At 50.3% G+C, this 23,874-nt stretch overlaps 10 protein-coding genes across 10 annotated transcripts; 4 read left to right on the top strand and 6 right to left on the bottom strand.

The window, feature by feature from the left end:
• Positions 1-447: 447 nt before the first annotated feature.
• Positions 448-1,047, bottom strand: N7489_008042 (uncharacterized protein; the record flags this gene model as incomplete). The annotated part of the gene is made up of 1 exon (XM_056713792.1): positions 448-1,047. One exon carries the CDS (start codon positions 1,045-1,047, stop codon positions 448-450), a length of 600 nt encoding a protein of 199 aa, XP_056567507.1.
• Positions 1,048-1,105: 58 nt separating this feature from the next.
• N7489_008041 (uncharacterized protein) lies at positions 1,106-2,570 on the bottom strand (the record flags this gene model as incomplete). The annotated part of the gene is made up of 5 exons (XM_056713791.1): positions 1,106-1,705; positions 1,796-1,916; positions 1,975-2,031; positions 2,164-2,321; positions 2,499-2,570. The coding sequence occupies 5 exons, from the start codon at positions 2,568-2,570 to the stop codon at positions 1,106-1,108; spliced, it is 1,008 nt and encodes a 335-aa protein (XP_056567506.1).
• An 842-nt stretch (positions 2,571-3,412) lies between these two features.
• On the bottom strand, positions 3,413-4,180 carry N7489_008040 (2-hydroxy-palmitic acid dioxygenase MPO1; the record flags this gene model as incomplete). The annotated part of the gene is made up of 4 exons (XM_056713790.1): positions 3,413-3,886; positions 3,963-4,022; positions 4,075-4,098; positions 4,148-4,180. The coding sequence occupies 4 exons, from the start codon at positions 4,178-4,180 to the stop codon at positions 3,413-3,415; spliced, it is 591 nt and encodes a 196-aa protein (XP_056567505.1).
• A 1,195-nt stretch (positions 4,181-5,375) lies between these two features.
• N7489_008039 (DNA-directed RNA polymerase II subunit RPB7) lies at positions 5,376-6,175 on the top strand (the record flags this gene model as incomplete). Its single annotated transcript, XM_056713789.1, has 4 exons — positions 5,376-5,624; positions 5,682-5,762; positions 5,818-5,987; positions 6,050-6,175. 4 exons carry the CDS (start codon positions 5,376-5,378, stop codon positions 6,057-6,059), a joined length of 510 nt encoding a protein of 169 aa, XP_056567504.1. The 3' UTR covers positions 6,060-6,175.
• Positions 6,176-6,855: 680 nt separating this feature from the next.
• N7489_008038 (uncharacterized protein) lies at positions 6,856-8,549 on the top strand (the record flags this gene model as incomplete). Its single annotated transcript, XM_056713788.1, has 2 exons — positions 6,856-7,167; positions 7,218-8,549. The coding sequence occupies 2 exons, from the start codon at positions 6,856-6,858 to the stop codon at positions 8,547-8,549; spliced, it is 1,644 nt and encodes a 547-aa protein (XP_056567503.1).
• Positions 8,550-9,419: 870 nt separating this feature from the next.
• On the bottom strand, positions 9,420-12,771 carry N7489_008037 (putative RNA interference and gene silencing protein (Qde2); the record flags this gene model as incomplete). The annotated part of the gene is made up of 4 exons (XM_056713787.1): positions 9,420-10,895; positions 10,950-11,200; positions 11,277-12,410; positions 12,492-12,771. 4 exons carry the CDS (start codon positions 12,769-12,771, stop codon positions 9,420-9,422), a joined length of 3,141 nt encoding a protein of 1,046 aa, XP_056567502.1.
• A 720-nt stretch (positions 12,772-13,491) lies between these two features.
• pmcC (putative calcium transporting ATPase (Pmc1)) lies at positions 13,492-17,637 on the bottom strand (the record flags this gene model as incomplete). The annotated part of the gene is made up of 9 exons (XM_056713786.1): positions 13,492-13,705; positions 14,166-14,681; positions 14,733-14,872; positions 14,923-15,323; positions 15,377-16,108; positions 16,154-16,243; positions 16,293-16,435; positions 16,510-16,940; positions 16,999-17,637. The coding sequence occupies 9 exons, from the start codon at positions 17,635-17,637 to the stop codon at positions 13,492-13,494; spliced, it is 3,306 nt and encodes a 1,101-aa protein (XP_056567501.1).
• An 851-nt stretch (positions 17,638-18,488) lies between these two features.
• Positions 18,489-19,670, bottom strand: N7489_008035 (uncharacterized protein; the record flags this gene model as incomplete). The annotated part of the gene is made up of 2 exons (XM_056713785.1): positions 18,489-19,220; positions 19,275-19,670. The coding sequence occupies 2 exons, from the start codon at positions 19,668-19,670 to the stop codon at positions 18,489-18,491; spliced, it is 1,128 nt and encodes a 375-aa protein (XP_056567500.1).
• A 1,522-nt stretch (positions 19,671-21,192) lies between these two features.
• N7489_008034 (Hsp20/alpha crystallin family protein) lies at positions 21,193-21,753 on the top strand (the record flags this gene model as incomplete). The annotated part of the gene is made up of 1 exon (XM_056713784.1): positions 21,193-21,753. One exon carries the CDS (start codon positions 21,193-21,195, stop codon positions 21,751-21,753), a length of 561 nt encoding a protein of 186 aa, XP_056567499.1.
• An 820-nt stretch (positions 21,754-22,573) lies between these two features.
• On the top strand, positions 22,574-23,107 carry N7489_008033 (putative DRAP deaminase; the record flags this gene model as incomplete). Its single annotated transcript, XM_056713783.1, has 1 exon — positions 22,574-23,107. The coding sequence occupies one exon, from the start codon at positions 22,574-22,576 to the stop codon at positions 23,105-23,107; it is 534 nt and encodes a 177-aa protein (XP_056567498.1).
• Between the last annotated feature and the right edge of the window lie 767 nt (positions 23,108-23,874).

Below are 23,874 nucleotides of genomic sequence, written 5' to 3'. Positions count from 1 at the left end.
TTCATCCGAGATACGCAAACACATCCCTTACAAGCCACACGGTAGCGTCTACAATTACAGGATAAACAATTGAACAAATGAAAATAATTGCGGTCCAACATGGAGAGCATAAGGAGACCAGACGGAATTAGAACGGTCGTCCACCCATCTCGCGCCCCGATGCGCGGATAAAATCTAAACGTACAGGATATAATCACATTTTGGCAGACCATAGTCATTTGAGTTCTCGCTCGAACAGCACTACGGGAAATCCTTGGTCCGTCCCCCAGGATCATGCAGATAATTACATCGCTACATCCAGGGACAGACTGGGATCTCCTACCAAGCACCGGCACCAAGAAGAACAGAAAAACAATGGGCTCAAAATTGTACAGGCTATCTTGTCTATACACATAGAGTCAAGAAAACAAAGCCGACCACGAAGGATCATCCGAGTTATTTCTTCACTTATGCGTTGAAGGTGGAGTTGAAAGCAGAGATGACCTGCTTGAGGGTGGCCTCAGACTCCTTGGAGACCTGGCCCTCCTTCTCGATGGTGGCCTGGATCTCGGGGTGGGAGCTCTTGAGGTGAGCAAGGAGTTCAGACTCCCAGGTGAGGATCTTGTCGACGGGGATGGTGTCGAGGAGACCGTTAACACCAGCGAAGATCAGAGGAACCATGTCGGTAACGGCCATGGGGGAGTACTGCTTCTGCTTGAGGAGCTCGGTAAGACGCTCACCACGGGCAAGGGTCTGCTTAGTGGAGGCATCAAGATCGGAACCGAACTGGGCGAAGGCAGCGACCTCACGGTACTGAGCCAAGAACAGCTTGAGGGAACCGGCGACCTGCTTCATGGCCTTGACCTGGGCGGCGGAACCGACACGGGACACGGACAGACCGACGTTAATGGCGGGACGGATACCCTTGTAGAACAGCTCGGACTCCAAGAAGATCTGACCGTCAGTGATGGAAATGACGTTGGTGGGAATGTAAGCGGACACATCACCACCCTGGGTCTCAATGATGGGCAGGGCAGTCAAGGAACCAGCACCGTGGGTCTTGTTCATCTTGGCGGCACGCTCGAGGAGACGAGAGTGCAGGTAGAAAACGTCACCGGGGTAGGCCTCACGTCCGGGGGGGACGACGGAGGAGCAGAGACATCTGACGGTAGGCAACGGCCTGCTTAGACAGGTCATCGTAGATGATGACGGCGTGGCGGCCGTTGTCACGGAACCACTCACCCATGGCGCAGCCGGTGAAGGGAGCAATGTACTGCAGGGGGGCGGCCTCAGAGGCGGTGGCAGCGATGATGACAGAGTACTTCATGGCGTCCTGCTCCTCAAGGGTCTTGACGAGCTGAGCGACGGTGGAACGCTTCTGACCAACAGCAACGTAGATACAGTAGAGCTTCTCGTCCTCGGTGGCGGCCTTGTTGTTGTTCCAACGCTTCTGGTTGAGCATGGTGTCGAGAGCGACAGCGGTCTTACCGGTCTGACGGTCACCAATGATCAACTCACGCTGGCCACGACCAATGGGCACCATGGAGTCGACACACTTCATACCAGTCTGCACGGGCTGGTTGACGGACTGACGGGGCAGAATACCGGGGGCCTTGAGCTGGGCACGGGCCTTCTGCTTGGTGTTAAGGGGACCCTTGCCATCAATGGGGTTACCGAGAGCGTCGACGACACGGCCGAGCAGCTCGGGGCCGACGGGGACCTCGACCTAGGGTTGGTGTTAGAGACGTTGGCAAGGGGTTGATGGATTCAGGGTCCAATATCAGAATGAACCCAGGGGTTGAGTTGGAGTGCTTACAATCTCGCCGGTACGCTTGACGGTCTCACCCTCCTTGACGAGACGGTCGGAACCGAAAAGCACGACACCGACCTGGCCGGCCTCGAGGTTCATGCACATACCCTTAACGCCGGAGGCGAACCTAAGGATGAGTTAGTTTCTATGTCTGGGTAATGCCAAGACTTTGGGGGTTCACGTACTCGACCAGCTCCTCAGCCTGGACGTTGGACATGCCGTGGACACGGGCGATACCATCACTATTTAAAGCTCAATCAGTTTCTGTACCGGTAATTTGTCGAATGTTGATAGACAATGGCGGATTCGATGGAATTGTAGCCGGGGACCGAATTTTTTCGCGGCCCCCAGCCGCCTAGGGACAATTCACGTACCCGACCGACAGAACACGACCGGTCTCAGCGAGACCAGCCTCCTCAGAGACACCACGGATGCGCTGCTCAAGGATGGAGGAGACCTCGGTAGGGGCAGCCTTGGCCTCGGAAGCGTAAGAGCGAACGCCGTTAAGAGGACCGGCAGCAGCCGCGCGGACCTGTAATGGACGAAAAACCTGTTAATGACCATCCCAGAGAAGGACAATGTGTCCGAGCCATCGTTGAAGTATCGTTGTCGAGGTGTGATGAGGTATAAGCATCGATCGAGCTCAAGATTGAGATGAAGGATGTCGAACTGGCGATGGATGAAGGCGGCTGGGATGGGATGGACTCACCGAGGCGATGCGGCCAGTGGCCGAAACAGCCGCAACGGAGCGGCTGGACGACCGCAGAGCGTTTCTGAACATTGTGAAAGGGGGTTCAGAGGATGGGAGGATGAATTCTCTGAGGAAGAGATGTAATTGGGGAGAGAGAACGGGAGAGGAGAGAGGATTGTGGACGGGAGGGAGAGCTTTGTCGTCGGGGGGAGGATTGGATTCTCAGGACTCGCGCTAAACCGTTTCGGACGCTGGGCCCTCCGAGGCGGCCCTAGTGTGAGGCCACGGTGTATCTTGTACGCTTTTATTATTACTACAATGTGATATGTTTTTTTTTATATAACTATTCTTCTATTACCATTTCTACGAATTCACCAAATTTTTTAAAATATTATAAGAGGCCATAATGAGTTACTTCATTTTGGCATTGCCGGAAAAGTGTGCCACGGGCCAACTGCCCTTCCGTTTTTTTCTCTTCTCGGATCGGCGGAATTCCTGGTCAGGTGAATCGCTTATGTCATGGCTTTCGTCACGGCAACCGAAGACGGGTCTCTGTTGTTATATGTTGTATGCTTAGTATACTTTGGTCATTATGTTATTAGTTTCCTTGTCTCCTTGTTTCCAAGTCTATTTACTTGATATTATGATACTACTACATAATAGAATCACACACTGGGTAAGACAGCAACACTCACTCTACGGGAAGGGATAAGTACATACCAATATAGCCAAAAGACAAAGCGAAAATAACACTCGAAAAAGGATTTGAAAAAAATAATAATCAATCGCTTTGCTAATAACATCCAACGCGTCCAAGAAGCCGCTGAAGCTTCCAACAGCAAGCAAGACAACCCGAGGACATACGGAGTATAGCCCTTGGTCTTGGCGAGCAATATCTCCCCTTACTGCATGCTGCACGCACAAGCCAGCATTTACTGCTCGGCCTTGGCCTTGCCCTTGCCATTCCCATTCCCCTGCTTCCGGAACTTCAGAATCTCCTGCTCAACGCCCTTCTCGAAGCGCTCCTTGAGCTCTCGGCGATAACCGAAGAAGAACAGAATCTCCATCCAGACGAATAGCGGCGCCAGAAGGAAAGCCTGAACAAGATTATCAAGCAAGGCAGGGGCACGCTTCTCAAACACGCCGTGTCCGACAAATTGCGCCAGCCATGACACGACGTGGATGCCCCCGGCCCAGTAGTTCACGATGCTGCCGTGCGTGCTGAGGAAGTAGTTTCCGTAGTATGCAGCTGCGATCACGGCGGGTGCGAGTAGGCCGCCGGCCATGGGCTCTAGGAGGACATAGAATGTGGCGTAGATAAGAGCGCCGATTGTGCCGGCGTTTGCGGGCAGGTATTCGATTTGGAGGATGTCCGGGAGGGTGAATAACGGCGGGCAGTTGCAAGCCTTGGGAGTTATTGTTAGTACTTTCGTATACTGGGGTATCTTGTTTGGTTGGTGGAAAATTCCGAGATGCACGTACGAGGATGATGCCGGTAAACAGGAGGACTGGGACGCAGGTGATATGTATTGCGACGTTGACCTGCGCTGTTAGCGAGTGTGCCTTATTGGCCATGGGAATAGGTCCGCTGTACGGGATTGTTATGATAGGCTCCGTACTAGATCGCAAGTCAGCCATGGTCGTTCTGGTTGGGTGTGGATGCTTACGAAGAGCAACTGTTTCTCAAGATTAAGCGCCATCTTGCCTAGTTGGGAACAAAAAGATGGGGAATGGGGGAAGAGTTTTGCGGGGAGAGAATCAGGCAAGTGGCATCATCTTTATCGGGAAGCGTTGAGTGGTGAAATTGACAAGGTCCTGGTCCTGGCGTCATGTGCTTAGGCCGAGGAAGACGTTAGTCTTGGCAACGTAACGGTCCCCAGGCATGGCAACCCGCCATGTACAGGCCCATCAGATCATCCACATTATGTATAGTTTTACTAGGGTATGCTACATCTCAGGTAATGAATTGTGTCGTTATGATTGGAGTTCTCTTCCGTGTCTCTGTTGAATTGGTCGTTAACTCCGGAGTATATAATACTGTAATGTCTAGGATGGAGGGTTCCGTGAGGTTTTGGTCTACATTTTCTACAAGTTAAGGTGTTTTTCTTTTGGTGTCTTTATTAAGACCTACTAAGGGCTCCCCAATTTCCAGTTTAGAGCTCGGTTACAGCATCAATCTCGAAGTTGAAGACACAAGTAGATGGCCCTGAAATATATATAGGTTACAGTATACATTGAAGCTAATCTTGAAGCTCAATAACCAGTCAAAACCAACCAGAAAAGGCTACATAGAGCATGTAAATGCTACTATAAGTCGAACCAGAGATTCAAAGCCAGAAAGTTTCGTTATTCACTTCTGTACATGTCGTCAAACTTCTATGGTCTGCTATAGATCATCCAATCATTCTTCATTCAAGAAGCAATCCTCCACCCGGTCAAGGCTAAAGTATCTGTCGAGCGCACTGCTGACTGCCAATTCCAGTGAGTAACGTGTCAAATACAAAATGAGGTTTCAATGACTAGAAACGTGCAAATATCAAAGTCAACTTCCCACCGTTCAAGGACCATATCACGTGACTCCACCCACCCAAACTTGGCCCACCAGACCGGCGATGCTCTTACGAAGGGAAAGCTTGCGCCAGCACCTGTATCTGCCTCCTCGTTCAAGATCCTAGGCAGATACAATTTCTGCCACCTCCACGGTTACTCGGATTCCATTTCGCTCATTTTTGACAAGGACATTTTGTTTGTGCTTCCCGTTGCAGGTCATGAGCGCGTGGTCGAAAACGCCGTCCCTCGACCTCGATTGACAGCAACACTGTCCCGAAACCGACTCGAATCTTTCCACTCTGCATTTCGGCTTTAGCGCATTCCCATCCAATCATAACCGCGACGATGTTCTTCCTCAAAGAAGAGACCAAGGTGATCTCCATGCACCCGTCCTATTTCGGACCCAACATGCGAGAGTACCTCATCGGTCGACTCAACGAGGAGGAAGAGGGACGGTGCACAGGCGATCACTTCGTGATCTGTGTCATGGACATGGTTGATATTGGCGAAGGGCGGGTGATGCCTGGTATCGGACAGGCGGAATACACCATCAGATATCGTGCAATCATCTGGAAGCCTTTCCGTGGCGAGACGGTATGCGCTTGGGATCCGAGGTTGTCGCTCTTGGGAATTCCTGCTGACTGAGCTTAGGTCGATGCCATCGTTACTTCCGTTAAGCCTACGGGTATCTTCACACTCGCGGGCCCACTGTCTGTCTTCATTGCGCGAAAGGTATGTTTTTGTTTCTCCCATGGATCGCTGGGCTTCACTGCTGACAGCCCATCAGAACATCCCCTCCGATATCAAGTGGGAGCCCAACACCGTACCGCCGCAATACACTGATCATGCCGACCAAGTCATTGAGAAAGGAACCAGTCTGCGGTTGAAGATCCTCGGTGTTAAGCCCGACGTGGCCGCTATCAACGCCATTGGCACCATCAAGGAGGATTATCTTGGGTAAGTCCTTCGAACCGCGCCCAGCGCATATGACCTTTCTAACGCCATTTTTTCTCCAATAGACCTTTGTAATGAGACACGATTGCAACACATACCCACCTTTTTCACCAATACGATAATTTACCATGCCATCTATGGTCCCCCGAAGATACGGCAAGTGCTTGGGAGGGCTTTACTGCCTAACATGAAAAGAGAAAAAGAATTGGCCGGTCAGGAGCTGGAGTTTGACAAGTCCCTGCTCGGCACACACGCCATACTTTTGACTTGGATGGCTATACTTGAATGATAGACCGATCACGTCTTCTACCTGAGCGTGTCTGATTTGAGTCGGCATTTGCAGACTGAAATGACCGACTCAGAGATTGTGCCTGGGCATTTCATCAGTACTTTGAAATGCACAATGTACATGTTGCATGTCTAACCCTGTACAATCCGTACCCCTGTAGAGGCTCAAGCCCTTTTGTATTCTCCAGATTCTCCAGTTGCCGGAGAGACGGGCCAAGCCCCAAGCCTAGGCCCGTATGGTGAAACACTGGCGTGTTTTCAGATTATTTCAGGGATATCATCGCGTTTTCTATTTGCATTCTCATTTGATAGTTATTACAATTATACATTTGGATATGCAAGGTACCGAGTACTAACTGGTTCTAGCGTCCACGGGTTTCCCCTGTATATTTTGTCAGTACATTGCACTCCCGCACTTTGGACGGAGAGTAATTGTTTCCTCTTCTTCTTCTCTCTCTCTCTCTCTCTCTCTCTTAATTGCAAATAGTTTCTTTGTAACTTCAATCTCCTCTAGCTTCTGGACTATTCTAGAGTATCTTCTCTGGGATATTTTCCTCTCTTTAAAACCTCCCTACGGTTGACAATGTCCTACTTCAAGACAGAATACCAGCGGTTCCTGGATAACCCCAAGACTGCTAAACTGGCCGACGATGTGTCCTTGATCTATGTTCCTACCACGACGAAGTTCGAGCAGGCCGACAATGTGATCACCCATGTGTTGAAGAACGCAAAGGTGGTCAAGACGAAGTCGAACCAGGTCATCAGCGCCATTGAAGGATCAGATTCGCTATGTCTGGACATGGAAACCACCCTCGAATTCACTGAGGGTGGTGGGGTTTATCTCCCCTCTCTCGACGATAATTTCCTGGCCGACCGTGTCGCGATTTTCCCCACGGTAAATTCCCCGACGCGCGTCGCGTTATCCGAAGCTAATACATCCTGCAGGTCCACATCGTCCACTTCGACGCCAATCAACAGATCAAGCAGATCCGAATTTACTGGGATCAGGCCTCATTGCTGAAACAAGTCGAGGTTATTGGAGCGCGCGGACGCCAATGGCCCGTTCGCGATGGGAAAGACCAACTCCGTCTCCTCAAGAACGCTGAGACCGCTCGTTCAACACCCTCGCAGCCTTCTCAAAATGCGGAGACCAACCTCCCCACCCGCTCCTCATCCCCAGCCAAGCGCCGCATCAAAGATCCCTACGCAGCCGAGTCCTTGACTGAGCTCCTCTCGCCGAGCAAGGAGGTCGCTGAGATCGAAAGCCGCGCGGAAACCCCTAGACCTGCTTCCTCCAACAAGAGCAAGAGATATACCCAAGACCCCTACGGAGCGGGTTCCTTGACTGAGATTCTGTCCCCCACCAAGAAAGTTCCTGCCCCTGTGGCTCCCTATGCGCCCGGGTCTGGGCGACCTGCCGCGCGCAACTTCAGCGATATCTTCATGAAGGATGATGACGTGCCCTCCTCGCCCTCCAAGTCCAAGCCCAGGGCTCCCCGGGTGTTTGAAGAGGAAGAAAAGGCCGGCCCAGGTCCTGTCGATGAAGACCGTCATTTCTACAAGTCCGCCCCCGGAAAATACGACCACTTCGAGATCGGCGGGGACAACTCGGAGCGCGAGATGAAGGCAGAAGTCAAGCAGGCCAACCCTAAACAATCAACCCACTGGGACTTCGATGACGCCGAGACGCCTGTGAAGGGCTCGCGCCCTCCACGCGGACACGAAGTGCGCCACTTTGGCTTCGGCGATAATGAAGAAGGCACTGGATCCCCCCATGCCAAGCTGAACGTGACCAAGCCCCGTCGCGATGCAGACCGTCACTTCGAGATGACCGATGAAGAAACCGAGGACGATGGACGGATTATCGGCTCATTCGGGGGCCGCGGCAAGGGCCTCTACCAGAACCGCCTCTTCGAGGAAGAAGAAGGTCAGCCCCAGCGGGAGAAGAAGAACGAGCCCCTGTCAACAGCTGCAAACGCTGCCAACCGCAAGAAGAACTCCGTTTCGCAATTCGAGCTGACGGATGAATCGCCTGCTGCCAAGGAGAACAAGCCTACTCAAAAGCACGAGGCGCACAATAAGATGATGGAATCCCACTGGCATAGCTACGATGAGCAGTCCCCGTCCCCCCTGCAGCAAAAGCATGTCGCCCACAATAAGGCTATGGAGTCCCACTGGGAGGATAACTATGACGAGGCGTCCCCTGAGCCGGTTAGGAGAACTGCCACCGCGCAGCGCAACCCCTCACACCCACAACCAGCCCAGCTGGAGCCATGAAAACAACTAAGTGAGCCAGCGCCGGTCTCGGGCTTAGCTTGATACTACCTATGTATCCCTTGTAAGCGGAGAAATCAGCTAAGCTCCGTCTTCCCGTTATACGACAAGCAACGGCCGACTCTTTCCGATCACGAGCATATGTATCGATACCCGCATGAATTCTGGACATTGTCCTTGGAACTGCAAAATCACAAGAAAAAGAAAAAAAAAAAAAAAGGAGGCCGGGCTCCCCCTTTCGCGCTTCGGATTACGCAGTTGGAGTCGAGTGTGGAATGCCTGGCCTGCGTGTACTATCTTCAACCCCTTTGCCTTCTTGTCTATCTTGCTTTCGCTTTTTATCTTTCTGTGCCTTGCCCTCGAAATGTTACCGATGTACAAGTTATTTCCATGAGAGCGGGATTCGTTTATTTGTTTATTCGTCAATTTTATGTTGTTAACTATACCTTGATTCCTTCAGCTGATTCGCAAAACCTCTTACCCTGTATAGCCAGAAGAACATAGTACACATCTACTAAGGGATCATAGATGTCATCGTTTGAAGATACATTTAGTCGCAGCTAAGCTACTATCCAAAATAGTAAACTAGATGTGAATCTCGTTCAGTGTCCGATGTCCAAGTATCGAAGCTGGCCGAAGTAGAATATCCCAAACGATATTTCCAATGTTTCCAAAGACCAAAGATGAGCGAGCGAATGTAAGTAGGTCTCCTAGGTCCAAAATCTGATATCCTCCATTCCTCCACCAAATTGGTTCACTTCCAATTCCACTTCCACCAAATCCATTCAAGCCAAGTCATGTAGATTTCAAAAGATACGCAAATCGCATAATAGATATCAAATAAATGGCAAACCACATCCTCAACCAGATCCCCTAGATGTAGAACATAGTCTCGGCAATGTTAGGATGGATGTTGACATCATCCCTGCGGTTCATATCCGCCGCGCCCTCCGTGCCACTGGTACTACCAGCAGTCGAGTCAACGGGCAGAGGATCGAACAAATCACTCAAGAAGCAGCGAGCACGCGTACACACCAGATCGGCATAGTACGCCGGCGGACAGACACTAACCGCCTTCGTAGCACGGCCGAACATGTAGCACATCTTGTGAGTGAGGTCCTGAAGGACATCAGCTGCGCCGGGGCCGCCGCTGTTAGCCGGGTAGCGGGGGTAGAAGATCTCGTCCCAGACGGTGAAGTAGTGAGCTGGACGGGCTGTCCCCTGGAGAGCTGAGTGAGCCTGCAGGAAGAAGTCCCAGTCGCGGGCCTCGGAGACGCCGCGGTCGACGACGGTACCGGGGATTGGGTTCTCGCGGTTCGAGTCCTGCTCTGTTGTTGGGTAGAAGCGGGTGTTGTGGCGCTTTCCGACGACGACGATGGCCAGACGTGGGAGACCTTTCTTTGTCTGGTCTGCTGGGTAGGTTTTCTTGCATGCTTCCTGGAGAAGTGGAAGTTCCTCGTCGATGACCTTGTTGTATTGGCCCTCGGAGACGCCGTCGCGGTAGACGATGATGTTCTCCGGGAGGGATTTGTTTAGCTTGCGCCAGTGCTGGAGACGTCCGGCCAGGAGGGTTTCGAGGTCGGCGACCATTTCTTGGCGGGCGCCTTGGACGCGGATCTCGGCGGGCCATTGGGCGAGCGTTCCGTCCACGGAGGCGACGATGCCTGCGACGCTGGGGGCTGTGCTGGCGGAGCCGGGCGAGGGGTGGGTTACGTCGATGCCGACTAGCATTGTCTTGCCTTCGGAGATTATGCCGAGGTCCTGGGTGCGGAGGGCTTGGTTGGCACCGCCGAGTTTGAGGTTGATTTTCAGGCCCACATTGGCGTTGTACTGGTCGTTCGAGTTCGCGAGCTTCTCTGCGAGGACGTTCACGTTGCGGATGCCGACGCGGACGTCGCAGACTTGCTTGACGCAGTTGTATACGCCAGTGTCTTTGGTATACAGTATACCCAGGATGAAGACTGGGTTGAGCTTATTTTTCAGCTCGACGACGGCTTCTTCGAGGTCGTTGGCGTCGTTCTTGCCGGTCAAGACAACACGTTTGCCGGGCTTGTGAGGGTCCACAGACATGCCCATATCTTTGAGGGTCTTTCTGAAGCCTGCCAGAGCCGCGTCGAGCTGATCTGGACTCTGGAAGACAGGCCGGGAGCCCTCCTGATCAATGTAGAGATAAGTCCAGGATTTCATGGGCGCAGCCTTAGAGAACTGGATTTGACGCATGTTCCAGCTGCCAAATTGAGTTCTGATTTCCTTGGTCCTGTTCCCATCTCTGTACGTGACACTTGGCGCAGGGAGAACTCGTCCAGGAACCGTGATTAGCTCAGTGGAAGAGTTAACACCGAAAGCAGACTGTAAACGGTTAGATAATCTCGACAAGATCTCGGGAGCGAGGGTATTCCTTACTAGTGTGGCATTCAACGGCTCGCCGAGTCCCAGCACACCCACGCCCTTGGTAACAATCGACTGGGCGTTCTGACCCGGCTTTCGACCCATGACGGCGAAGCGGAGCATACTTGCTGTCTGATCACCTGAAAGCTTGGATTTAGCTGGCTGGCCTGCCTCGACATCACAGACCTCAACGGGGAGATAGACAGGTCTGTCACGAGACCCGACATTCACCACTGGGAGGTTTGCATTCAAAGCCATGTTGTATTCTAAGAGGAAAGTCAGCATAAAAGGAGGAGGAAGGGAGTAGAAGGAAGAGTGAAAGAAAATCGAAGATCGACGGACCCTTTTTGAAGAAGTCCGCAACGGTGATGTAGCGACCGGCTTCCGCGGGACCGGCTGTGGGCGCTTTCTTTCCCTTCTTTCCCTTGTTTCCCTTGGACTCGGGCGCACCAGGCACGGCGACGGGCTGAGGGCTAGATTCAGCTAGGAAGAATTGCACATCTTGGGGACCAGCGCCGTGCCGGGAAACCTTGGGTGCGTTAGGCGACGAGCCACCATCACCGCGGTTGGCCAGGCCATAGATAGGCCTGATGCGAGGCCGGGGCTGGCCGCGACTGTTTTTGCGGGTAATGTGCGTGATGCGAACGCGTAGGCTCTTGAGGAACTTCTCCAGACGATAGGTGTTTCTGTTGCCGTAGCCTTGAATCACGTTCACCAACGGCCCTTCATTGTAACAGGCCAGATATTTGACCTGGACGTTCAAGAGAACACGAGCAGTCGCGGCACGCACACTGACAAAGAATCCGCGCAGGACGGACAGACCACCGCCAAGATTAAACGATTCCATGGTATCCTGACGCAGACTGTAGTGTCTGTTGGCTCCGACAGAGACGACCTGGTCGTCCGTTTTGGGGTGGTGCCCCATGATCATGTTGAGAGCAGCTACAATCTCAGACTTGGATTCAAGCATGGCACCGGCGCTGGTGGAGGTCAGGTAGTTGACCAAGTCAGCAGGATTAAGCTCACCAGTATACTGGCAAGTAACCTGGTGCACCCGGGGTGGATCCAGGTAGTCATCATCCAGGTGCTCCTTGTATCGCACATCGAATTTACCCTCGGTCAATTTGACACAAGATACTAGGGTAGACCGGAAGTCTGACGCAATACTGTTCTTCTGCTCTGGGAAGTGCTCCTCCAACAGCAGCCGCACAATGTGTCGGGCCTTCTTGCCCACAGGAGCAGCTCGGCCTGCAGAGTCGGCTGCGATGGAAATATGGTAGCGGAACAGCCGCTTGCTAGGCAGGGTGAGCGGCAGGTAGTTTGCATACAAAGTCACCGGCATGCCAGCTGTGCCATAACCAGGACGTTCGGGATATTTTGCCTGCCTGGGTGTCTTCTTGCTGCTCACAGCAAGAGCTTTGGCAAGGTCATTTTCGGTCTTGGTGACGGTGGGGTTAGGAGGTGGAATAGGTTCGCCTTGTCTACAGAGAAAAGATTAGATATTTCTTTTTCTTTTTTCTTTTTTTTTCAATGAGCAGCGAATAGTGAATGGCAAACCTGAAGATAGGGGGCCCAAGTTCGTAGCACCACGGGCGCCACCACGGCCGCCGCGGAAATCACCCCCACCTCTGCCCCGACCTCGATCACCTCCACGACCTCTATCACCACCTCGGCCTCGGAAATCTCCACGACCTCTGTCACCACCTCGACCTCGGAAATATCCACGATTTCCATCACCTCTACCGGCTGGACGGAAAGCTAAATCACCGCGACCTCGATCACCACGGCCACGATCACCTCCCCGGTCGCCTCGTCCACGACCCCGATTGTCACTCATAATAAGATAAACTCGGATAAAGATGGCTATATGGCTTGGAAGATGTCAAAATTAAAAATCGAAACAATGGGGAATAGGGGAATGGGGAATGGACGGCTGATTAAATATTGTGGAGTGCCCATGGATCGTTTGTTCATCACCAGGTTCTTTGTTTGCTATGGCCCAGCAGGGGGTATATAGTGTGACAATATGTGACAAAATGATAGGACCACGACAGTTAATGCTACTTGGATACTTAGATACTTAGCTAGGTACGTAGGTACCTATTACGTGGCACCGCCTTTTCACCAACACAAGGTGGTGGTGGGCGTATAAAACTAGGTACCTTGTATATGGTGTGCCCATATAAAAGATACATAGTATACAAAAGAGACTTTATATCAACGCTCTATATAGGTAGATAAATTATAGGCCTATATATCTCCTTATAATCATGCCAAGCCCACCAACGCACTCGGTATTGGTGCCACGATTCTATGCCTTACCTACGGAGTACATATAGGTACCTAGGTATATTGAACTTGACCATTTGCAGGTAGATGGGCCAATCATTCATCAGGGAGAAAAGGCTAGATAGGGCAAAGTGCCCTCTATCTATTCTTCACCCTTGAGTGTTCTCAAGTCCGGAAAAACCATCGTGTCTTTTTCCATTCACAACTCTCGAGGCAACCCGCAGAGCCAACAGACATATTACCCAACAAGGACCTCAAATCCTCAAACTTAGGAGAGCGTCCACTGCTCAGAGTCAACACAACTGCTTGGTTTCTTCCCGTCGGCGGCCGAGGCGGCACCCATAGCTGCCATGATGTCGCTAGCAGAGGAGAAAGCGCTAGTTGTGAAGGTCATCTTGGCGCCCATGATTTTGTCCTCATTCTTCTCCTTTTCCTCAACTTTGTTCACAGTCTCGTCTACCACGAAAGTTATCGAGGTATCCCTGCCCACAAATGGTCGATCGGCATGGAGTCTTTAGTTGCATAGACCTCCAAACGCTTGGAACTAACTCTATCCTCTACCATGCACGTATCATTAGCAGGGACGGATGCACGACGCACGACGGGGGTGTTGTCGTCTGAGGGGAGTGGATTGGCAAGGGTAGACCCGATGAGGGCGGCCGCAAGGAAGACTTTGTTGAACATGATGGAAGGGCGAATCGATTGTAGAGAATTGTGTTTGTTATTTTCTTTAGTTTTCGGGGGTTGGGATAGAAGAAGTATTCGGAAATAGCCGATCTTCAGACCGTACAGACCTGGCTTCAATGATTGATTCCAGTTGCAGACTCCTCATCTACAGCCCTCCCTCGTCCCTTTTTTGACCACGCAGTAGCTGCATGAAAACACCTTGTTACCCCCGAGATAACCCATCCATATGCCTTGACAACCCATGTCAATACGCACCTAATTATCTTAGCAAACATGTCCAACAAAACCTCCACATAGGCATCCGGAGCCAGCTTCAATATCGCCGCCCAAGGAATACAAAACACCGCAAAGCCAAGCGAGACCCCCCACTGCCAACCAGAAAGCCTAGTCACACCAAATGCCGTGCCGCCGACAAAAATAATCAGTATCTGGCCGCCGACCATGACGAGGTTAATCACGAAGAACCATTTGTTCTTGTGTATGCCCTCTAATATGTTGAATTTGTTGTCCAGCCGCCGACAGTTGAACTGGTTGAAGATTTGCATCCACACGAAGGTGTTGAAAATTATGGTGTTCAGCTCAAGCATGTCGACTTCGTTGGATTTATTGAACTTGAAAAGCGAATGGCCGGCGAAGTAGAGCATAAAGCAGATGGCAAGTTTGTAAATGGACTGGCCGAGGATCATCTTCCACATTATCACAGTGAAGAGAGGGGCACTGCGGGGAGTTGGAGGGCGATTGAGGATGTCGGATGTCGGGGGATCAGTTGCCCTGCCTTGATTAGTTTCCTAACACCCCATGTGAAGATGGATAGAGACGTACAGAGCTAGTGCGGCGAACGTGTCCATGATGAGATTCAGCCAAAGCAACTGAACGGCTTTGAACACACTCTCGTTCTTGCTATTGTAGATCGCCGTCACAACTGTGAGAATGACAGCGGTTATGTTGACCGTGATTTGGAACTATCTGGTCAGCATCTACCCTCATATTCCGATTGTACCTGGGGGCTTACCTGTAAAAACTTGGCCACAGCATCATTCACAGCTCTTCCCCATGCAACGGCTGTAACAATAGAGCTGAAGTTATCATCTAGAAGAATGATCGAGCTCGCCTCCCTAGCAACCTCAGTCCCACTTAGTCCCATCGAGAACCCTACGTCCGCAGCTTTCAGAGCCGGGCCATCATTCGTCCCGTCCCCAGTCACAGCGACGATTTCCCCAAGGCGCTTGAGCTGTCTTACTAGAAGATCCTTGTCATCCGGCGAGGACCGCGCCAGTACTTGCAATCTGGGAATGACAATGGCCAGCTCATTGTCTCCTAGCTTCCGCAGTTCAGGTCCCTCCATCGCAATGCCGTCATTCGTCTTGATACCGCATGCTTCGGCAATTGAGAGTGCCGTGTGTATATTGTCGCCTGTGCTTGTCAATGAGTGCACATACATACCATGTAAAAATCAGCGAACGAACCTGTGACCATCTTGACCTGAATTCCAGCCGCACGGCACGTCTGAATTGCTCCGGAGACCTCGGGTCTGAGCGGGTCGTGAATACCAAATGCCCCAATCCAGGTTATGTCATGGAAAAAGTCATCGAAAGTGGGCTGGCGGTCTTGAAGGGCTGATGGCCAGGCTGGGAAATCTCTATACGCTAGTCCTATTGTCCGAAGCGAGGCTCGGGAATAGGCGTCTATCATCCCTGATATCAAGCGGCGGTCATCTGGGGAGATCACGCATGCAGCTGAATTTTCCTCCTCTGGCCCTGGACAGACCATGTGGGAGGAAGCAGTGAGAAGAATCTCTGGTGCGCCCTTGACGAGGAATCGATATCCTGATCCCGTTGGTCTAGCATATACCACTGCCATTGCCTTGCGTGCCGAGTCGAAGGGATAGACATGTTCTATGTGGTTGCTTGTCCGTACATCAGACAAATTCAATCCAAGGCCCTGATGTGCGAACTGGAGAAGGGCGACTTCGGTCTTGTTTCCGATAAACTTCTTGTCTTCACTTTGCTGTTCTTCGAAAGCCGTTGTATTGAGTGCCAGACTGTGAAGCAGTAGCTTTTCAAAAGATAACGGGAACTTCTTCAGGGTGTCTGATATCGAGATAGATAATCCAGTAGTGTTTAAAGGGAATTTACCAAACGGTTCACTGGATCCGAAGCATCCCGAGACCACAGACATTTTGTTTTGGGTTAAAGTCCCTGTTTTATCAGAACATATTACTGTTGCATTGCCCATTGTCTCACAGGCTCTTAATAGCCGAACAAGGTTATTCTCTTTCAACATCCGGCCAGTCGCAAAAGCCAGTGCGAGTGTCACGGCAAGTGGCAGACCCTCTAGACATTGGTCAGTAACAGAAGCCACAAATAAATAGAAAGCACATACCGGGAATTGCCACTACAATCACCGTGACAGTAACAATCAAGATATCCATGAAATGCTGTCCTTTAACAGCCGGCGTCTCTTGACTCGCCGACAGCTGTACTAGAAAACGGACAAACAGGACAAAGAATAACAACAAAGCGGACCTATATCGCCAGAGATGTTAGTACTACTACTCCATCCACGTGGGCAAGAGAAGGTGGGGGTGGGAAGGTGATACCCAAGCCCAAACCACCCGATCCAACTGGCCAACCGCGCAAGCTTCACCTGCAACGGTGTCGCATCTGTCTCAGTCCCTAGAGAGACCATAATTCGACCGTACGTCGAATGTGGCCCGACGCTGGTAACCAGGTACGTCCCTATACCCTCGAGGATGTTGCTCCCGGATATGATGAAGGGGTCTATATCATGCTTCGACCCACTAGTTGCACGACTATCCCAGGCTTTGAACCCGCTGCACTTCTCGACATGATCGGACTCGCCTGTGGCAAGGGACTCGTCACATTTGATCTCCTGACTTGTGATGACAACTCCATCCGCAGGAGCTGCGTCACCAGGTTCTAGACACACGACGTCGCCAACAGTGAGATCGCTGATGCGCATCCGCCTCGTCTTCCCGGAGCGGATAGCCTTCACCTCGCGGTCAAGTTTCTAGGAGACAATGTTACTCAAGTCTGCATCTCTAGCTTGGGCATGGTGAAATACGCACGCGCTTATTCAACTTCCCAAACTGCCTCTGTTTCTGCCAATCATTTCCCGCTGTGACAGAAACCACAATAAGTATAGCAACGCAGACTGCCACGCCCTCGACCCAGTCTACCTGCGACTGCCCGGACACAGCTTCATATATACCCAGGGAGAGCGACACAATCGCGGCAATTGTAAGGAGGATAATGAGCTTATCGTTGTACGCATCCCAAAGAAGTTTAAGAAACGTCTTCTTTGGAGCTTGAGGGAGTGCATTCGTGCCGAAGACCCGGCATCGTTCCTCGAATTGGGATGCTCTCTGAGCGGTTTCAACTGGTGAAATTGAATACTGTCCTGGGTGTGACAGGGTCCCATTCGTTTGTGAGGACGCAACCTGTCTCGCTTCATTGAAGGTTGTATACCGAGCTAGGATCTTTTCATCTGCCGATAACCCTGCGGTAAGATCCGTCTGGAGTCCATATTCTAGACCATGCAGCCCACCCAGGGCATAGAAAGCAGCAAGGGACTTCGGGTTGAACAGTTTGTTCAGCTGGCCTGGGGAGAAGGCAAACTTGTTATTGGGAATGCGAAAGTCCGTTTCAAAGCGAGGTTCTGGAGTGAGAGCCTCAGACCAGAATTCGTTTTCGTCTTTGTCTGACATTGACGCAGCGACGATGTACAAGATTTATGTGGGTAGTTGCCCATATTTTCTTTATCAGCTTGCCTTTGATACAGCCGGAGCTGGGCTATTTATTTGGCCATGGTACAACCTCTATAGCTTGCCTACTTCGTCGAGTCTCCGTCGTCAGGATCGTGGCTGTGTTACATCCCGCATGACCTGGGCTTCAGATCGCCAGAAAACCGGGAACTATCATAGCAGCATATTGGACAATCATGGATGTGCCTAGAAAGCCTCGTCCCCAACTGATCAGACAGGTTGTGACATTTACTATGACGACGTGATCGGGTCAGTTTTTCGGACCGTTTGCACTGCCTCGGTATCCAGATGCTGGCGTTCCATGGTTCAAGTGGGAATGTGGAAATGTGGGGTTATCCTTGGAACCATGGTTCAAAGATATCAAATATTCTCTTCACAAGTTCCATCTTGCCTACTGTTCTGAAAAGCTCCCTATCAAAGGCAGAGGCGGACCTGCCTCATTTAATACTGCTGATGCAACAATTTTTCCCGGTTTTTGGTAGTTGATCCAGGGGCAAAAACTATCAAAATATGGATACCAGCTAGCCAGGAATGAAGCCGCAACATCGGAAATAATCCCAGCACTATCTATACGGAGAACAAAGTTGATTTCCAATCAACCTGGAATTTATGACTTATAGGCGTCCTTCCGTATTTCCTCAGGGTTCAGAATAATTGAGCTTCCCTTGAAAAACAACGATATCCCAGTCCTGTAGATAGCCTTCACCTACTACCGGAAGACAAACTGCTTTTAACCTTTCCTTAGTACAAGTATGAGTTATATAACATGAACCAAGCTCAAAAAGCCCTCAACCTCAGCCTTCGGTATAACAATTCATAGAAAGAAACTTTGGCGTATCAAATTTGTCCCGATTTTGGCAAGACCTCTGCGTGTATGCATTAGACATCAAACTGTCACCGCAATCCTTAACATCGTATACAGTGCAGATACCACCCTGAACTATCCAGGATTGAGGTGCCTCGAGGGTGCCGGCATCACAATTAGTGTAGGAGTTGCCGCCGTCTGTAAACCATTTGCAGGAAACACCCGTCTCTGTGTACTTGTTGCTTAGGCCACCGTGCAAGTTCAGGCAGGTATTCGAGTAGCCCACATTGTGTCCCTGGAGTACGTAGTAGTCGCCTACGCAGTCCCTCTTGCTGTACATTGTGAGTGACCATGGATCAACAGGTTCCGGCCTTTTGGTATTAGTGCTTGTCTTTATCTGGGATGATTTGGTGGAAGTTATCGACGTGGTTTTGGATGGTTTGGCTGGCTTCGTCGACGTGGTTTTGGTGGAAGTAGTCCTGGTGGTCGAGGTGGTTGACTTAGCTGTGGTGACAGACTTAGTTGCACTGGTTGGCGTGGTCTTGCTAGTGGACGAGGTCTCACTGCTAGCCACAAGTTTCTGAATCGGTTTAGTTGTGACAGTAGATGTGGTTGTCCATTTATTGGGATGGGTGCTGGTGGTTATAGATAATGCTGTAATGGCACGAGTCGCAGAAGTGCAAAAGTCCGGGGTGGTTCCACAAAGACCCCACGAAGAGCACTATTAAAATATTAATTTCGAACTGACAGAAAGATTTCCAAGCTCTCGACTCACGCATTCATTGGCCGCACATGGATTCAAAGACCCGAGTTCAGACCAGTTGTTGGGACGTGTTGTCCCAGGCACCTGGGGGCCGCAGACAGCATTTGGAAGCGCAACTGGCATTACGGGCTCCCCAGCGCTGAGACAGATGAAAGCACCCTGTGGTATCTGTTTGCAACCAGGCCATTTCCAGCTTCGGGCGTTGTAGGTTTCAATATCCGCAACGGTGATAGAGTGTGCTTGTGCAATCATTGAACAAGTTTCGCCAGCCTGGACAATATATTTGTAACAAACACCATCGCTACTTGCTTGAGGTACAATGGAAACAGCTGCACCTAATGTTGTCGTCGGACCAACCAAAAGGACGCCGATGAGAGCGATGAAGTTGCTAAGGCGGAAGCACCCCATTATCTGTAAAACTGTTTGACAGCGCAGTTGAATTTTCTCTACCTTGTTTTTCTTTTCTTTTAAAGGAAACTGGGCCTGTCTTTATCTGGTCGGAGAGGTGAAAATGCGCTAGACTGTTCAAGGTATACGCATGATTGAATACAACACTGCCATGAATGGGCGAGCGCTCTATGAAAGAACCATGATGCTAGACCGGTATTAGCGTGATACCGAAACAAATTGCAGAGAGGCGTTGCACCCGAAGGTTGACCCCCGGATGTTTTCTTTGTCTTCTCGTTGCTCACTGCATGACCTTCCCAGGTTGTCTTACGAAGGCTTTGTCTGACCCATTTCATTAATAACAGAAAAGAGTGTGGGATACCACGTCAACTTCTTTGTAAATATGTAGGCCAGATGAACTAGAAGGATGATCCTGGTAGCACCGGACCCGAATTCACCTTTCTTGCAAACTAAGTACCAGGTTGTCGAGTATACTCAGCCATGCGCAGCTCATTCGAGCAACTGGGCTATAAACTGCCTGAAGAAAAAAAGGGCAAGGTCTGAGTACTAAAACTAGAAGGAAAAGCTAAGAAGCGGTTGAGGAAATCAAATACAGGTTCCGTCGAGACACCGATTTAGGAAGAACAGTGCAAATAATATTCCAAGTTCATCTGAAGGTACGGCATGCTTCTCACCTGCTTGTCAATCATTTCTCACCCTCACGAACTCACCCTTCTCACTCGTCCATTCCTCAGTGCAGCACCTTGACTACACTGAGCTACTTTACACCTAACATAACAACGCGACAGGTGAAAGTGTCGTCAAGGGCATGATACAGAGTTGGCCTATGAGCGAAGATTGGTCTTACACATCTCCTCACGTTCCTGACACTCTTTCTCTCCCCACGTTCTTTCAAATTTCTATTCTATCGCTGTGGCCAAGATGAACGCAGTCGCCAACACCTCTGATATTGCCCGTTCAGGAATCAGAAGAAGTTCATTGCTTGCTAACATGATCTGTCATCACTGTCATGAGTTATTAGAGTTGAAATAAAAGTCGTGATCACCACGAAAATATATAATGGTGGTGGCCTACGTAGGCTTCAGCAAGTTGATTTGACCACCAAGTACCCAGTCTACCTAGGTAGTGGATTGTACTTTGTAATCAACAGGAACAGGCTAACACCAGAAGATCTTTAATAAAAAGATGCGGATAATTTCAAGTGTGATGACCATATGTGCAATCAGTTTGATGGATTCGGCAAGTGTACACGTCATTTGGTAAGGTGTCGCCTGCAACTCGTATTTATTCCAGGGATCATATGACAAGTTTGTTTAATCGTTTAATCACATGATTGTTATCTGATATTGAAGATATTGACAAAAATCAGGAATATATCTTCGGCCAGAACCAACCGGCTAAGCTCGCCGCAAGCTTGATATGGCCGGTTTCTGTCGATATTACGTCACGACCTCCAACGAACTGGGTATATAAACACAATAGCTTTGCCGCCTTTTAAAATACAATCCTTGAGTTTAACATAATGATGTGGTCGAAAGATGTGAAGTACGTGTCGCGGTTTTGCTTGCCTACTATCAGCTCCACACAGCGAGTCCGGCGAAAGCCGCTCGATGCCCTTGCGTGGACCTACAAGTCCAGAAACGTGTCAAGGATTCCCTCTCTACGAGAAGGACCTCGCTCCGCCATCGGTCGACTTTTGGACGACTATGATCGCTTACTGACAAGTCGCCCTGGACCTCCCCGAGTTTGGACATACTCTCCATCCTTTGACGTCCGTGAAACAGAGGATGCCTACCACCTGGAGGGTGAACTTCCTGGTGTTCAGCCCAGCGATATCAATATAGAATTTGAAGATTCAAATCGGGTCAATATCAAAGGTCATAGTGCGCGCGAGTCTTGTTCCAATGAAGGCTCATGGAGGGTATCTGAACGGTCCGTTGGAGAATTTAAACGAACCTTCAATTTTCCATCCCCAATCGACCAGACGAATGCACACACCCAGTTAAAGGATGGTATTCTTTCTATAACCGTACCCAAATCTGGTTCGGCCCCAAATACCAAGAAGGGCGATACCGATGCTTGACATTACCTGGGAGATACGGGTTTAGATATGCGAGCAAAATGTGTTCTACTGAAGGTCTGGCGATGGAACCAAAGATAGTTTGAGTGCGAACCGACCAGTCCTACAGAAAAGTCTTCGTGTCTTTTCGTCCTTAAGCGTCTACTATATTGGACATGTGGAATATTAAGTTAAAGGGAATATGTTCGTTAACCCGATTTAAACCAAGGCTTTGGGGAACTTCACGTGTGGTCCGCTCCCAGTACTTTGGAAGAGAAAACATGCTCTTCGAGCTCTTGGTCGATTCACGACTACTTGAGGGACCGCCTGGATGTAGTCCAGGGTTTGGGCCACACTGCTTCCGGGTAAACCGGTACAGTCAACAATCAGGCGGAATTAAAAGTTCTAGTAGGTTTTTGGCGTTGAGAGCCATCCATTGTAGCTCACGAAGCTTAGTGGGTAGAGCGCCAATCCCGCCAATCCCGGTATCCGGGTCTCATCCAAGGTGGTGCCCGGCCTGTCAATTTGGAGAAGAGCGAGTAGTTGTATAATGTATTTCCTTCAGGAGAAACGGTGCTAATGTCTAACACCCCAGGATAAAAGGACGAGAACCCCTCCTAAACCCCCTCCTAAACCCCCTCCTACATGCCTCAACCCACCAATCAGCTTGTTGGTTTAAGCGCTTTTCGATTGCCCCGCAGGCCAGGAAAGACCGCCACGCATTAATCCTACAGAGTACCCGCGTTCAAGCTGCACTTTCTTAGCCATTCCTTGATGACCCTGTGTTGATTTGGTCCGTACGCGGGATCGTCTGCGCATTGTGTTTCTCAAAAAGCCATTCACCATGAGTTGCCAGACTAATCCATCCTTCCCAGTTGGGGATCATGAGGCTTTCATGGATCTCGCTCTCATTCAGGCGCAAAAATCTCCGCCAGGTGCCAACAAATTCTGCGTCGGAGCTGTACTTATCGATGCCGACAATGGCAACGTCCTATCAACAGGATACTCGCTTGAATACGCCCAAAATTACAAGGGAGATCCAGGGACCACACATGCAGAGCAGTGTTGTTTTATCAAGATTGCCGACGAGCACAACCTTCCTGAGGAACGTATCCATGAAGTCCTTCCGGCCAACACGGCCCTGTACACAACGATGGAGCCATGCAATGAGAGACTGAGCAGCAACATGACCTGCACAACCAGGATCCTGAGACTTAAGAGCGCCATAAAGACAGTGTACGTGGGAATCAAAGAGCCGAGGACATTTATCGCGCACAATGACGGACAGGGGAGGCTGGAGGCAAATGGTGTCAAGGTCGTGTTCCCTGTTGAGTATTGGCGCAGCAAAATCACCAAGATCTCCATGAATGGACACTAAATTTTCTATACTCCCGATGTCCTGAGATACCTGTGTCGGTTAGCTAGGAAAACCTTTTCAAAGAATGAGCGGAAACCTTGGGACGGCGGGCCGGACCGGACCGTGCGACCTCGCGGCTCACTTTCATTTGACCTCCCAAGGCCCTCCTTATTATGACTTATTTGTAAGAAATATACGGAGTAATCAGATTTGCCATTTCCAACTGGGGTCCAGTCATGATGCTATCATGAGATGGTGAGCCAGGAAGCCTCTCCAAGGATCGTCAGAGCCGGCTAGTGAAGCCATCCAGGGAGTAAAGAAACCACCTTTACTGTAATGGGAATGTCGTGAAGACTGCCCTGGATGGTAAGATCCATGATTGGAGTTCGAAAAGAATCCAACAGCACATCCACCATTATATTCACTATTGTGTGGGTAGTCTTCCTACAGTTGTCATTTGTGACTTCTTACCTTGTAATTTACCATCGCGACAGAGGAAGCACGGAGGATAGAACATTGTCATTTTGTCAAAGAATTTACCACGTTGGATTGCTCGGCCTCGCAGACTCAGATTTCAACACAGGCACAGGCCTGCGGAACCAGGTTTGAACGCGTAGAAGACCATCTAGTTCGCCACATCTGTCAATTACATGATTTTATTTGATAGAGATGTTTACAATGAAAGGTAGATGGTCTCCTTTGTAGACATCACATTGGCCGAGTGATTGAATTTTCCAGTGTGGTTTGCGATCCGGTTCAAACACTAAGTCATCGTGAATCTATGGTAG

The sequence above is a fragment of the Penicillium chrysogenum genome (assembly GCF_028827035.1).
Source record: "Penicillium chrysogenum strain IBT 35668 chromosome Unknown utg000004l_segment0_segment0, whole genome shotgun sequence".
In the NCBI taxonomy this organism is placed as follows: domain Eukaryota; kingdom Fungi; phylum Ascomycota; class Eurotiomycetes; order Eurotiales; family Aspergillaceae; genus Penicillium; species Penicillium chrysogenum.
The sequence above is the reverse complement of the archived record's forward strand: the minus strand, read 5'-3'. Positions and strand labels throughout refer to the sequence as shown.